This window comes from Gekko japonicus, unplaced genomic scaffold (assembly GCF_001447785.1).
Source record: "Gekko japonicus isolate JY-2015 unplaced genomic scaffold, Gekko_japonicus_V1.1 scaffold3434, whole genome shotgun sequence".
Taxonomy (NCBI): Eukaryota; Metazoa; Chordata; class Lepidosauria; order Squamata; family Gekkonidae; genus Gekko; species Gekko japonicus.
This window is the reverse complement of record NW_015177120.1, coordinates 99335-113618: the sequence shown is the minus strand read 5'-3', so window position 1 is coordinate 113618 and position 14284 is coordinate 99335. Positions and strand designations below refer to the sequence as shown.

The following is a 14284-nucleotide window of genomic DNA, read 5'->3' as shown; positions in this document are numbered from 1 at the left end:
TACCAGGTGCCATCAGGAGGTCCACCAGTGGGGCCAGGACATTAGAAGCCCTCCCACTGTTACCCCCCAAGCACCAAGAATACAGAGCATCCCCTGTCCCAGAGTCCCTATCTATACCTTATGGCTAATAGCTGCTGATGGACATCTGCTCCATATGTTTATCTAATTCCCTCTTGAAGCCATCGATGCTTGTAGCCTCCACCACCTATGGTGGCAGTGAATTCCATGTGTTATTCACTCTTTGGGTGAAGAAGTACTTCCTTTTATCCGTTCTAACCCGACCGCTAAGCAATTTCATTGAGTGTCCACGAGTACCTGTTTCCCTACCTGTTCTATCCCATGCATAATCTTATAAACCTCAGTCGTTGTTTCTCCAAGCCCCTATATAAATCAGTGGTGCGACCTCATTTGGAATACTGTGTGGAATACTGTGTGCAGTTCTGGTCACCACACCTTAAAAAAGATATTATAGCTTTGGAAAAAGTGCAGAAAAGGGCAAGTGGAATGATAAAAGGGTTGGAACACATTCCAGGAGCATAGCGAAAACAACGTCAAGAATAACTACATCAAGATTTTGTATTATTTTGTATTGTACTCATAGTATCATTTACTGTCTTGTCAGAACGATGGCTTGCCCAAGGTCATCCAGCAGCCGCAAGTGGAGGAGTGGGGGAATCAGATCCGGTTCTCCCAGATTAGAGTCCGCACACTTAACCACGACACCAAACCAGGGTGGGGGGTGGACGTAAGAATGCAAGAGACGCCAATGCTGGATCAGGCCGGTGGCCCATCCAGTCCTCCGGCTCCTCTTCCTCCCAGCAGCCCTTGGGTGGGCCTAACTCCTGACACACTTAGCAGCCATCCAGAGTTGTTCAAGGACTGGCCTTAGGCTTGTTCCCAAGAGAGGCTGGATGCTGGGAAACGGCCCTTCTGTCCGGGCGAGTTCGAATACGGGGCCAGGAGAAAACTGTGTTTCTTCTCTGGATGAAAACTACGTTACCTCCGCCCTGCTTCTTCAAGGGGAAAGACGTGCCAAGGGATCCCATTTATTTGGGCTGGTTCCCCTTGGAAGAAGAAGAAAGCCCAGATGTGGAGGCTTCTGGCGCCTGGGTACCCTTAGCTCTCATGACAGATATCCTGGCAGAGCTGAGCGAGGGCGGAAGCCACAGGGATTCCCCCAGAGTACCACGTACCCACTACCCCACGTCAGGTGCCCAGGGGGAGCGTTTCTGCGCCTCCCCATTCTTGAGCCGCATCTCAGCCTCTCTTCCTTTCTCTCTCGATCTACACATAGACACATTCCTGCCCCTTCCCCTCAGCTGGGTGCTCGGACAGAGATCCTGCCTGCCGCTTCAGGCCCGTCAAAAGGACGCCTACATTGGTCAAGGGGTCACCCGTCCCTCTTGACCTTTTGGGGTTTACCTTCAGGATTAGCCCAGAGGACAGACTGAGCCAATGTCAGGAGAGGCCGAGCTTGTTGACATCCTTAAAGAGCCAAACCGAGACCCTTAACTTTCCCAAAGAACCATGGAGGCAGATCTCAAATAGCTTAGTTTGTAATATAGAACAGTGATATTAAACCTGGTCTACAAACCACAGGAAGCTCTTTTGTTCTGTGATGCCCAGTGGTGTATGGGCATTCACTTTTATTTCCCATGTGACCGTGTCTCTCCTTCCCCCCAGGGAGAAGCCTCTTCTCTTCATAGCCAAGTGACTGAAGGCATCTTTACCGTCAGAGATGAACCAAGAGAAGGGGAGAGAGATGGAAGAGCAGAACCCAGAAGGACCTGGAACTGGCAGGACAGTGAGGAAAGGTACCTTCCCACCCTTAATTTAAACCCATTCTTGCAAGTCCTCTCCTCTGCTGCCCACAGGAACAGCTCGCTGCCCTCCTCTAAGTGAACTCCTTCAAGAGAACAATCATGTCCCCCCCTCAACCTCCTCTTCTCCAGACTGAACATTCCCGAGAAGTCCCTCAGCCTCTCCTCTTAGGGCTTCTTGGTCTCTAGGCCCCCGATCTTCCTTGTCGCTCTCCTCTGCACGTGTTCCATTCTGTAGGCGGCCTTTTTGCAGTGAGGCCTCCAGAACTGCACACAAGACTCCAGGTGCAGCCTGACCAACGGGACTGTGACATCTTGCGATTTGGATGTTATGCCGGGGTTGATACACCCCCAGGATAGTATTAGCCTTTTTTGTCGCCGCATCACACTGGCTGCTCATATTTAACTTTCAGTTCACCCTTACCCCAAGATCTTATTCACACAGACTGCTACTCAGAAGAGTATCCCTCATCCACTATGCGCGTTCCTCATTTTTGTTACCCAGATGTAGAACTCGGCACTTATCCTTGTGAAATTGCATCTTGTTCACATCCGCCCACTTTTCCAGTTTGAGAAGTACGCTTTGAGTGTGGTTCTCCAAACAGTTCCCTAACCAGCTAGGTATCCTACAGTCCAGCCCACGGTCCTCTAGTTTACCCATCAGAACATTATGAGGAACCCTGTCAAAAGCTTAACTGAAATCCAGGTGAACAACATCAGCAGCATTCCCTCAATCCAGTAAGCCTTTAGACGCTCACAGATCGATCCCTTTAAAATCTGCTCCAGTATTTTCCCCGGGACAGAGGTCAGACTGACTGGCCTGTAGTTTCCTGCGTCATCCCTCCTCCCCTTTTTGAAACTTGGGATAACATCCGCCCTCCTCCAGTCTTGTGGCACACGTCTCCTGTTCTCCAGGAGGTCTGGAATAAAATGGACAAAGGCTCTGCAAGCTCTCTAGAAAGTTCTTTGAGTGCTCCTGGGCGCCTACCATCTGGCCCGGAGTGAACTGTACTCCTTCAGTGCAGCCAGGGGCTTCTCAGCTACCTCTCTGTCCATGTCAACCAGCAGCCCAGACGCTGTGACTTCCCTACTACCATCTCTAGATGAGTCTCTTCTCTTCTTCAGGGAGAAAACTGAGGCAAAATAGGGATTGAACCTTTCTGCTTTCTCTCTGTCCTCTCTCAGAGTCTCTCCATTTTCACCTAACAGTGGGCCCGTCGCCTCCCTGGCCAGCTTTAGCTCACTGTGAGCTTTGGTCTCTTTGATGTCTGACCTTTAGTGCCCAGCAACCCGCAGATACTCTTCTTTAGAGGTATGTCCTTGCCTCCATTTCCTGAACGTTTCCTTTTTCCTCTCTTAGCATATTGGGCAGTTTTCTGTTCATCCACATTGGCTTCTTGGATCCCCCACCATCCATGTTTCCTTCTTGTTGGAACAGCAACAGCAACAGCTGGAGCTTGCAAGAGCTCTTGTTTTAGGAGAGCCCACTGTAATGTATTCAATAGCTGCCATTGAATGCATAACGATATGTGAACTACATAATTGACTTGCCATGTAAAGCTTCGTCCTGGGCTAGGATCCAAATCCATCCAATCACATTTCTAGCCCAGGAAGAACCAACCAATCACTTGTCAGCAGGCTCCCTGAGTGGGAACATCCTTATTGGTCCTTATGCATACAACCTTATTGGTTGGTAAATGTACAGTAGGCGTGACTACATTAGCCGGGAGAGTTTAAAAGCAGAACAGCTGCAATGTAAAAAGCTGTTCTGGCTATCAGATGTTGAACCGTGTTGGAGTTGTGTTCGAGTTGTTGAATAAAGCTGAATCTTTGCTGAATCGCTCTCCGACTACTTTGTTAAGCGAGTGACTTAACGCCCACCCTTCACTTGCTTCTTTCCCTTCTAGCAGTCTTGCCCATCGAAGGATTCTCATCATGCCTCTGAGTTTATTAAAGTCTGCCCAACTGAAATTTAACATACATGTGTGACTACAAACTTCCTTGGTCCCCTGCAGCAAAAGGGATTCTAGCAGGACATGGTCCCTTCCCCCTATGGTCCCCACTGCCTTCACCATCTGTTGTCTGTTGGCCAATATTAAGTCGAGTATGGCTGCGCCCCTCGTAGCTTCTTCTACCGTTTGATGAAGGAAGTTGCCTGACTGTGAACGCTTTGCAGATTTTGTCTCCCAGCACACATCAGGGGCTGCGGTGGCTCAAGTGGTTAAGACGCTGAAGCTGCAGGCTGTGGAAGGTTGGTAGTTCAGCAGTTTGAGACCCAAGTGCCGCATGACGGAGTGAGCTCCCGTCTCTAGTTCCAGCTCCTGCCAACCTAGCAGTTCGAAAGCAAGAAATTGCAAGTAGATAAATAGGTACCACTTTGGTGGGAAGGTAACAGCGTTCTGTGCGCCTTGGTGTTTAGTCATGCCGGCCACATGACCACGGAAACGTCTTCGGACAGCGCTGGCTCTTCGGCTTGCACCGCAACCCTAGAGTCGGACTCGACTGGTTTTCAAGCAAGGGAACCTTTACCTTTTTACACATCAGGGGAGTTGAAGTCACCCATAACTACCAGCTCGTGTTGTTTGGCTACCCTGTCAAGCTGTTCAAGGAGGGCAGCGTCCACCTCCTCTTCCTGGCCAGGAGGTCTTTCGCAGACTCCAGCCACAATACTGTTTGTCCTTCCTTCCCTTATCCACACCCTGATACTTCCCACTGGGCCGTTGCCCTCCGCCTCCAGTATTTCCTGACAAACAAACCCTCTCCTCACATACAGCATCACTCCTCCTCCTCTTCGACCCTTTCAGTTTTTCTTGAACAACTCGTATCCATCCGGTACTACATTCCAGTCATGTGAATCATCCCACCAAGTCTCTGTAACGCCTAGTAAATCATATCCCTCTGTCTGCATTAGACGCTCAAGCTCCTCCTTCTTATTAGCCAAGCTTTGAGCACTGGTACACAGACACCTGAAGCCCCGCACCTTTGGCTCCATTAGACCCGACCCTCCCAGGTGGGCCTCTGTTGTTTGCTCTCCTTCATTGAAATCTTCCCCTTGTGGTGTCAGTTTAAAGCAAGGGTGTCAAAGATCCAGCCCGGGGCCGGTTCAGGCCCATGCAGAGCTGCAACCAAGCCCGAGAGCAGCTGACTCTGTGCTGCTTCCTGGTTCCTGATTGCAACATCGCAGCTCCATTTCCCTCCGTCTCTCCTAATTCCTGCTTCAAGAGGAGAGAAAGAAACCCTTCCCTCCATTGGCTGCTCCTGCTCCTCCTCTGGGGGGGGGAAGAGTGACACAGAGAGGGGGGAAATAGTGTCTCATGGAACTTTTCAGAAGAACAGCAATGTTTGATTCTAGGTATAAGCACACTTTTTCTACAGAGAGAGGGAGGGAGGGAGCCAGCCAGAAAGAGAGAGAGTCCTTTGTAGAGAGAGAGAGACCTTTGTTTAGATCCAAAAACATTTTTTCCCAGGTATGGGTGGGAAGAGTCCAGTGTTTAGATCAAAAAACTTTTTTCCCAGGTATGGGGGGAAGAGTCCTGTGTTTAGACTCAAAAATGTTTTATTCCCAGAATGATGGGGGGAGTCCTTAGTTTAGACCCAGAGAGGGAGAGACCATCCCATGACACTTAGAGAGAGATCCCCCTTTCCAACAGATGGGGCTGGGAGAAACCTAAAAGCACAGCTTGCATTCCTTATTAGTGAAAGGGGGGAAGGAGTATAGCAGCACCTTAATGATTGTCAAAATTTATGGGAGGTCATGAGCTTTCATGAGTCACTGCTTGCTTCTTCAGATACAGCTGGAATTTGAGTCCATCTGTCCTTATATCTTGGAGAGTGAAGTGATTTCAAATGCCAAAAGACAATAGTAGGTATTGGTAAAGAGAGAAGAAACCTGGGTCTCGATTTAGTCCAGGAGGTTGCATTGTCTTGAGCTTCATGATCAGTTGCAATTCAGCAGTCTCTCTTTCTAATCTCCTCTTTGTAAGAGAACTGCTCTTCCTAGGTCAGCAACTGAATATCCGGAAGGTTAAAATGTTTCCCCACTGGTTTTTGAATGTTGTGGTTTCTAATAGTGGTAGAAAGAATAAGAGTCCGGTAGTACCGTTAAAGACTAACAAAATTGTGGTAGGGTATGTGCTTTTATGAGTCCCTGCTCACTTCTTCAGACTTATTTCCATTTATTCTTTGTATCCTCCTGGATTGACTTGTCCTGTACCAAATTAAGACCTAGGTTTTCTATCTCATTACCAATGCTGATATCTCCACACCTCTACATATCACACCTAATCCAATCATGCCTGCTATTATCTCTGGTACCTTATGTTACATTTTATGGCACACTTGGCCCTTCCTGACCAAATGACATATATGTTAAGTGACATTTATGTCAACCATTAAGGTGCTATTGTGCTCTTGCTTCCTTTCACTAATAAGGAATGCAAGCTGTGCTGTTAGATTTCTCCCCACCCCATCTGTTGGAAAGGGGCATCTCCAAGTGCCATGGGATGGTCTCTCTCTCTCTCTCTCTCTCTCTCCCTCTCCCTCTCCCTCTCTCTGGGTCTAAACAAAGTATTCCCCCCATAACTGGAATAAAACATTTTTGAGTCTAAACCCAGGACTCTTCTGCCCCATACCTGAAAAAAAAAGTTTTTGGGTCCAAACAAAGGAGTTTCTCCCTCCCCATACCTGGAATAAAACATTTTTGGGTGTAGTGGTTAAGTACGCAGACTCTAATCTGGGAGAACCGGGTTCGATTCCCCACTCCTCCTCTTGCACCTGGCTGGATGACCTTGGGCAAGCCGTAGTTCTGATAAGAGCTGTCCTTGAAAAAAGAGCAGCTTCTGTCAAGAGCTCTCTCAGCCCCGCCTACCTCACAGGGTGTCTGTTGTGGGAAGGAGTTTGTCAGTCGCTCTGAGAGTCCTCTGGGTAGTGAAGGGCCATGGGGTATGAATCCAATCTCCTCCTCCTCCTTCTCCTCTTCCCTGCTACAGTTTGGTGTCCTGGTTAAGTGTGCGGGCTCTAATCTGGGACAACCGGGTTCGTTTCCCCTCTCCTCCACTTGCACCTGGCTGGCTGACCTTGGGCAAGCCGTAGTTCTGATAAGAGCTGTCCTTGAAAAAAGAGCAGTTTCTGTCAAGAGCTCTCTCAGCCCCGCCTACCTCACAGGGTGTCTGTTGTGGGGAGAGGAAGGGAAAGGCGTTTGTAAGCTGCTCTGAGACACCTTTGGGTAGTGAAGGGCGGGGTATAAATCCAATCTCTTATTCTCTTCTTCTTCTTCTATACCCAGGACTCTTCCCTCCCATACCAGGGGAAAAAAGGTTTTTGGGTCTAAACACAGGACTCTTATCCCCCATACCTGGAAAGAAAGTTTTTGGCTCTAAACAAAGGACTCTCCCCTCCCCCATACCTGGAATAAAACATTTTTGGATCTGAACAAAGGACTCTCCCCTCCCCCATACACCCAGGCAAAAGAGACAAACAGAACCCAAAATTCCTCAAACAGACACCACTCCAACAGGCTATACACACCCACACAGAAGTCAGCATTTATAATCCCTGAGGGTCATAGGGAGCTGGTGCTTCTCTTCTGCCTCTCCCAAAATTCAGTAAAAAGTGTTTAAGAAATTTCTTGAGTGTACACAGGGCAAGGTTTCACAACACTGAGAAGGGTGTGTGCACGCAGCAAGGACAAAACAAGCAAACATCCTTCCTTTCTCCTTTGTCTCAGGTAGAGGCAGTGAAGAGATGCTGTTGAGCCGTCGTCTTTTCAGAGGTGTGGAAACGGCTGCTGCCCCTCCAGTCCAGGTAGGGGAGATGAGCCAGGGGTGTGTATGGCAGCCTGGGTCCCTCTTCCTTTCTTGGGGGGGGGGCTTCTGCTCCTGCAGTTTCTACAAGGTATCAGGGCAAGAGATCCTCTGAAGGCCGTTCGCTTTACCCATCCCAACCCTTACATCCTGTCCCTTCCCTTCCCGTGTGCCGTCTCTGCCTGGCATGCTTTCTTGACGAGGGAAACTGCTTTTTCTTCCAGGGTCCCTTTTCCTTTGAGGAAGTGGCCGTGTATTTCACGGTGGCAGAGTGGGCCCTGCTGGATCCGGGACAAAGAGCTCTGTACAGGGAAGTCATGCGAGAAAACTACGAGAATGTGGCCTTTCTGGGTAAGAATTCTTTCACGGGTGCCAAAGGTGCAAATTGCTGCCATTGGGAGGAGGCATGAATCAAAACACTGAATAGCAATACATGGTTTTGAGGCCTCTTTTGCTACTTGGGGAGGGGCCGTGGCTCACTGGCAGAGCATCTGCTTGGCACGCAGAAGGTCCCAGGTTCGATCCCCGGAATCCCCAATTAAAAGGACTAGGCAATAGGTGATGGGAAAGACCCCCGCCTGAGACCCTGGAGAGCCTCTGCCAGACTGGGTAGACAAAAGACCAAGGGCCCAGTTCAGTAAAAGGCAGCTTCCTGTGTTGTTCGTGTGTGTGTGTACTTGCCCAGGGGCAACCGAGGCCAGCATTGCAGCCATCACCCAAGCCTGAGGCAAAGGGGATGAAAGGTCCTCAGGAAGACTCTGGAAGGGGCCAGAGCCTCATTTCTCTGTTGCCAGCCTTTACAGCACACCCTTCCCCCTGGATGGGATCTGGAAGCGATCCTGTCAAGAACCGAAGCCTGGGTCCCCCTGGGTCACTCCTCTTTGTACCTGAGGGCAGCACCCAAATCAGTGGGTTCACCAGGAGAGCGCACACAAGTAAAGTGGACCCCTATTTAAAATATCTATTAAGATTTATTCAGGATTTACAAATAAGATACTGCTAAACAGCATCTTTTCTGCAGCTCAGCAACAGTCTGGGTGCTGCTCTCAGGTACAAAGAGGAGTGACCCGGGGGATCCAGACTTCGGTTCTTGACAGGATCAATCTTCTATCTAATCCATGAAATAGCTGTTATTAGACAGCATTGGTGTTCCAGCTGTAGCCTAAGTTAGGTAAAGGTAAAGGTAAAGGTTCCCTTGCTCGAAAGCCAGTCGAATCCGACTCTAGGGTTGCGGTGCTCATCTCCGTTTCAAAGCCGAAGAGCCAGCGCTGTCCGAAGACGTTTCCGTGGTCATGTGGCCGGCATGACTAAACACCAAGGCGCACGGAACGCTGTTACCTTCCCACCGAAGTGGTCCCTATTTATCTACTTGCAATTTCTTGCTTTCGAACTGCTAGGTTGGCAGGAGCTGGAACTAGAGACAGGAGCTCACCCTGTCTTGCGGCACCCGGGTCTTGAACCGCTGAACTACTGACCTTCCACAGCCTGCAGTTCAGCGTCTTAACCACTTGAGCCACCGCAGCTTCCTAGCCTAAGTTACTCTACATAAAACTATTCATCGTGACGAAGCAAGAAAATGTCAAATTGCTGTCGCTTGACATGAGCATAAAGTTAGCCTGGCTTCTGTCTGCTGTATACCCGTATTATACTTTCTGCCTCTCTACGGTCAGGTGTTCCTAATGACCCAATCAAGGGTCCAACTTGATGGAATTTTCTCTGGCTTTAAAAAAGATAAGGATGTTAGCTGCAGGAAGACGCAAACACCGAACACCCGCAAGTCTGGCCAGGCCGCTTAATAATCACCTTAAACCCTTGGGGGACCGAGGGTGCTTTGGCTCACAGATCCATTCCCTTTATACTGGTTGGGATCTTGGGCTTTGATCTTGACCATGGTTCCTTCCTTCCAGAATAATTTTTAGGCTGAATTTCTATTCTTCCCCATATAAAAATGATCTCCTCTCTCTCTCTCTCCCCCTTTCCCCTCTCTCTCAGAAGCTAGAAGTATAAGAGAGACTGTGGTGGAAACAGACAATGGCCTTGAATCTCAAGAAAGGCTGGAGAGTTTCTCAGGAGGATCCCAAGAGCATATTTCCTTCCCAGATGAGCTGGCTGAGAGTGAGTATCCTTCATGGTTATGTCAAGGGAACAAGCAAGGAATGGCCTTTAGGGGTGTACAAAAAAAAAAAATTCGACCTCTCCCTCAAACCCCCTCCCCTCCAGCCCCCAGAATATATCCTGTGTTTTCGCCATTGACTTCAATGGCCCATGGGATATAATGGGGCTGAATGGCCGCCGAAATTCGGCGGCAATTCGGTGGCAAGCCGATTCAGATCAGAGAATCTGAATCGGCCTGCAGCAGCCCGAAAGGGGTCCGAATAGGCCATTTTCGGGGGTGCATTCGGTTCAGACGAACCGAGTGCACATCCCTAATGGCCATGGGGGATCTCTGATTCACTTCTGAGCAACATTTGGTTTGGTACAATCATACAACCTGCTGGGTAAGGAGGGAGGGAGGCCTTCTGGGGGCCTGGAATCTGGAGTCTTTGAAACGCTGTCTGGACAAGAACTCAGCTGTGGCTCTTGAGGGTGTGTGTGTGCTGTATCCCTAACAACTAGATATTCTGGGGAAAGGTGTGGAGGGGTGGTTAAGATCAGTGAAGCTTTTTGAGACCAAAGGGCCATCAATCCTTTCCTCCTGCAGTCACATAATATGCCTTTGGACCTTACAAGCTCTTCCAGTTGCTAACAGGATCTCTGTTTATTCCAGGAGAGGACGATCAAAGGAATGAGGAGAGTGAGGGACTTCATCAGGAAAGGCCAGAAAGAGTTAAAAATGAAGACCTGAAAGAAAACGCCAGGAATCGACAAAGACCTAAGAGAAAGAAAGGGGGGCATATGGTTGAGAAGAGAGATCTTCAAGAACACCAAAGAACCCACACACGGGGGAAACCTTTTGAATGCTCAGAGTGTAGAAAGAGATTCAGTAGAATTTGCACTCTTCAACAGCATCAAAGAACCCATACCGAGGAGAAACCTTTTGAATGCTCAGAGTGCGGAAGGAGATTCAGTATGAGTAGCAGTCTTCAAGTGCATCAGAGAACCCACACAGGGGAGAAACCTTTTGAATGCTCAGACTGTGGAGAGAGATTCAGTCAGAGTGGCACTCTTCAACTGCACCAAAGAACCCACACAGGGGAGAAACCCTTTGAATGCTCTGAGTGTGGAAAAAGATTCAGTCACAGTGGCACTCTTCAACGGCATAAAAGAATCCACACCGGGGAGAAACCTTTTGAATGCTCAGAGTGTAGAAAGAGATTCAGCAGAAGTTGCACTCTTCAACAGCATCAAAGAACCCACACAGGGGGAAAACCTTTTGAATGTTCGGAGTGTGGAAAGAGATTCAGTGAGAGAGGTATTCTTCAGAAACACCAAAGAACCCACACAGGGGAGAAGCCTTTTGAATGCTTAGAGTGTGGAAAGAGATTCAGTCAGAATGGCCATCTTCAGTATCATCACAGAATCCACACAGGGGAGAAACCCTTTGAGTGCTCAGAGTGTGGAAAGAGATTCAGTGAGAGAGGTATTCTTCAGAAACACCAAAGAACCCACACAGGGGGAAAACCTTTTGAATGCTCAGAGTGTGGAAAGAAATTCAGTAAGTGTGGCAGTCTTCAACAGCATCAGATAACTCACAAAGGGCGGAAACCCTTTTGTGCCTGCAGGAGATAGTGGGCTCTCCTTCTTTGGAAATTTTTAAACAGAGGCTAGATGGCCATCTAACTGCAAGGCTGGTTCTGTGAACTTAGGCAGATCATGAGAAGGGATGGCAGGAAGGGTCTTCCTAATATATTCAGAGAAATGCTGAACACCAGTTTGGCATCAGGAAGCAGTTTTTCTCCAGGCTAGTTTGGCACAGAAAGATGGGAGACATTCTCACACTGACACAGAGAGTCCTCCATCTTTCTGTGTTACACCTCTGAGAATGCCAGTCACAGCTGCTTAATCTGAGGGCGACAAAAAGCACACCTGTAGTATGAATGGGAATATAAAGATTTTTATATATAGGTTTTTTTATTGTTCATATTCATATTTCTCTGGTTTGTATAGATTTATTCTTTAAGTAATATTTTATTAGGATGTTAGAAAGGCCTGTTATATAGAAGGCTTTCCTCTTGTAGGACTGATATTGTTAGCAGACAACATAATGGGTACAAAGTTCATGATTCTGTCGTTCTTAGGGCAAACCTTTCAATGTCTGGGTCAGAGAAGATTTTAGTCTTGTATCAGTAATGAATACTTTTGTTTGGGATATGAAGAATCCTTGCCCATTATCATTTAGGTTCGGTTAAGGCCAATCAGAGGATTATTACTCAAATTACCACTGTCTTTTGTAACCAATTATGCTGTTTGAATATTGTTTTCTTGATGATGTCAATCCATGTATAAAATATTGTGTATTTCCTGAATATGTTCAGAATAGGTTCAAGAAGAAGATGAAGAAGAAAAAGAAGAAAGTTGTCAATTTTTGATTAACTATTTGGTCTAATTGTTTTCCTGTTAATTGAAGTATATTTCCTGAATATGCTGAGAAGAAAGTAGTCAATTTTGGATGGACTATTTGGTCCAATTGTTTTTCTGTTAATGGAAAAAAACATTGATCTTCCTCCTCATTTGACTTCATTTTTTGACATGGAATCTAATATGTACAACACACCCAAACATGCTTGTGACAACCAGCTGCTGGAGACCAGGGCAATCAATCTGCGAGGCTGCAGGGAGATTCCTATTCCATCTGCAGGCCTCGAAAACTAGCAACAGTTGGCTAATAGAGAAAGGAATCTTGCCCAAGTAGATTTAACAGTAAAGTAGTAAGTATATTACAGGGGAAATCCTAAATAGGTGTGGGTCCAACAATGAATATTCTAGTGACTATTGTTAATGTATTTTTAGAATCAATGACTGTGTCAACTGGAAGGTAACATTTAATGTGAAATTCCTATATAGGGTAAGATGGATTTACTTATTGTAGTAGAGATGGGACTATATAGATTTTCCTTTCTTTGATTACTCATATTTCTCTGGTTTTTATAGGATCAGTATAGACCTAACATTTTATTGGAATGTAATGGAGGCCTGGTATATAGAAAGCCTCTCTTCTTTGTGGGTCAGGAGATTTTTCCAGTTGATGTTAACAGACAAGACAGTAACATTCTTTTGGTACTAAAGAAGGTGTAAGGTTCATGGTTCTAATTGTTTAGATTATAGCTGCATAGTGTCTGGGTCAGAAAGGATCTTTTACTTGGTATCAGAGAAAAACACCTTTGTTTGGGTGAGAACAAGCTTTGGCCGATATGACTTAGGTGATGTCAAGTAAATATGTGACGCTATTGCATAGGCACACCTTTCTTACATTTGACCAATAATTATGTAAATGTTTTTTAAGTTTTTGTAACCAATTATGCCTTTTGAATATTATTCCCATGATGATGATATGATGATGTCATATTAAGTATTTAACTTCATGTATTTCCTGATTGGGCTCAGAAAGCAGTCAGTTTTTTTTTTTTTTTTAAATTTTTTTATTGGTATTTAAATTATACAGTTAATCCACAGAGTACTATAATACATCATACATCTCTATACACACGGCTGCTTACATTTACTCACTGCAATAACAAAAGCCAAGTTTGATTACATTTGCCATTCGCGGTGAACGTTGTTCAAGGAGCGCACCTGCTCCTATTAGTGGGTCCTGACCTATCATAGGCCTATATGTGTAGCCACTCATGATAATTTTTGTCACTTGGGAGTATTCCTTCCTTCGACATATACTGTAGTATCGGTGACCACGATCTAACATATCTCTTATGTACGGTTGAGTCTGATTGGTGCGTTCTTTGTGTTGAATCCATAATTTTGGCCATGACGAATTGTTGCCAAAGCTTATCCTGCCACCTTGTCACAGAGGGAGGGGATGGAGATTTCCACCCTTCCGCTATCGTCAGTTTGGCGGTCGCTAGGAGTATTGAGATAACCTCCCTGGAATTGTCTGCCAACGACCCATCCCATTTTTGTAAGAGTATAACTTCTGGTTTGTTTGCGATTTCTTGTGCCGTTATCTTTTTGATTGTTGCCACTACTTCTTTCCAGAACGGTTTGATTTGTGGGCAGTCCCACCAGCAATGTAGGTATGAGCCCTCATGTCCACATTTCTTCCAACAGCTGGGGTCATTGTTTGCATTCATTTTGTGTAGTTGTTTTGGAGTTAGGTACCACCTGGACACCAATTTAAAGGTTTGTAACCATATGTTGTGTACCGGCGAATTGTTTGCCGAGGACGACCAAATACCCTCCCAGTCCAAATCATGCCATTGTACGTTCAGCTCTTCTTCCCAGCGAAGTTGGTGTTTTAGTTTAGTTCGATCTTCTGTCGCTATGATAGCTTTATAAATTACCGATAAAATTCCCTTTGGCGAGTTTGGGTAGTTCTTTATTGTCTTTTCTAGCGGAGTCAGCTCCCTCTGGAACACCCCATTGTTTGTTAGAGATTCAATGAGATTTTTCAACTGTAGGTACTGGAACCATTGTGTTTGGGTCCCCATTTTGGTGTCAAAATATAGTTTGTCCAACATCTTGCCTTTGTGCGTAAGGTCTATTGGTCTC

The 14284-nt window shown here is 46.6% G+C and overlaps 1 protein-coding gene across 1 annotated transcript in view; it reads left to right on the top strand.

Moving 5' to 3' along the window:
- The window catches only part of LOC107124809 (zinc finger protein 268-like), a 44015-nt gene extending 32665 nt beyond the window's left edge, over positions 1-11350 (top strand). Inside the window, exons 4-5 of the mRNA XM_015428320.1 lie at positions 10389-10519; positions 10655-11350. Coding sequence (XP_015283806.1) covers positions 10389-10519; positions 10655-11350 — 827 coding nt within the window. The remainder of the gene's footprint in view (positions 1-10388; positions 10520-10654) is intronic.
- Positions 11351-14284: the final 2934 nt, after the last annotated feature.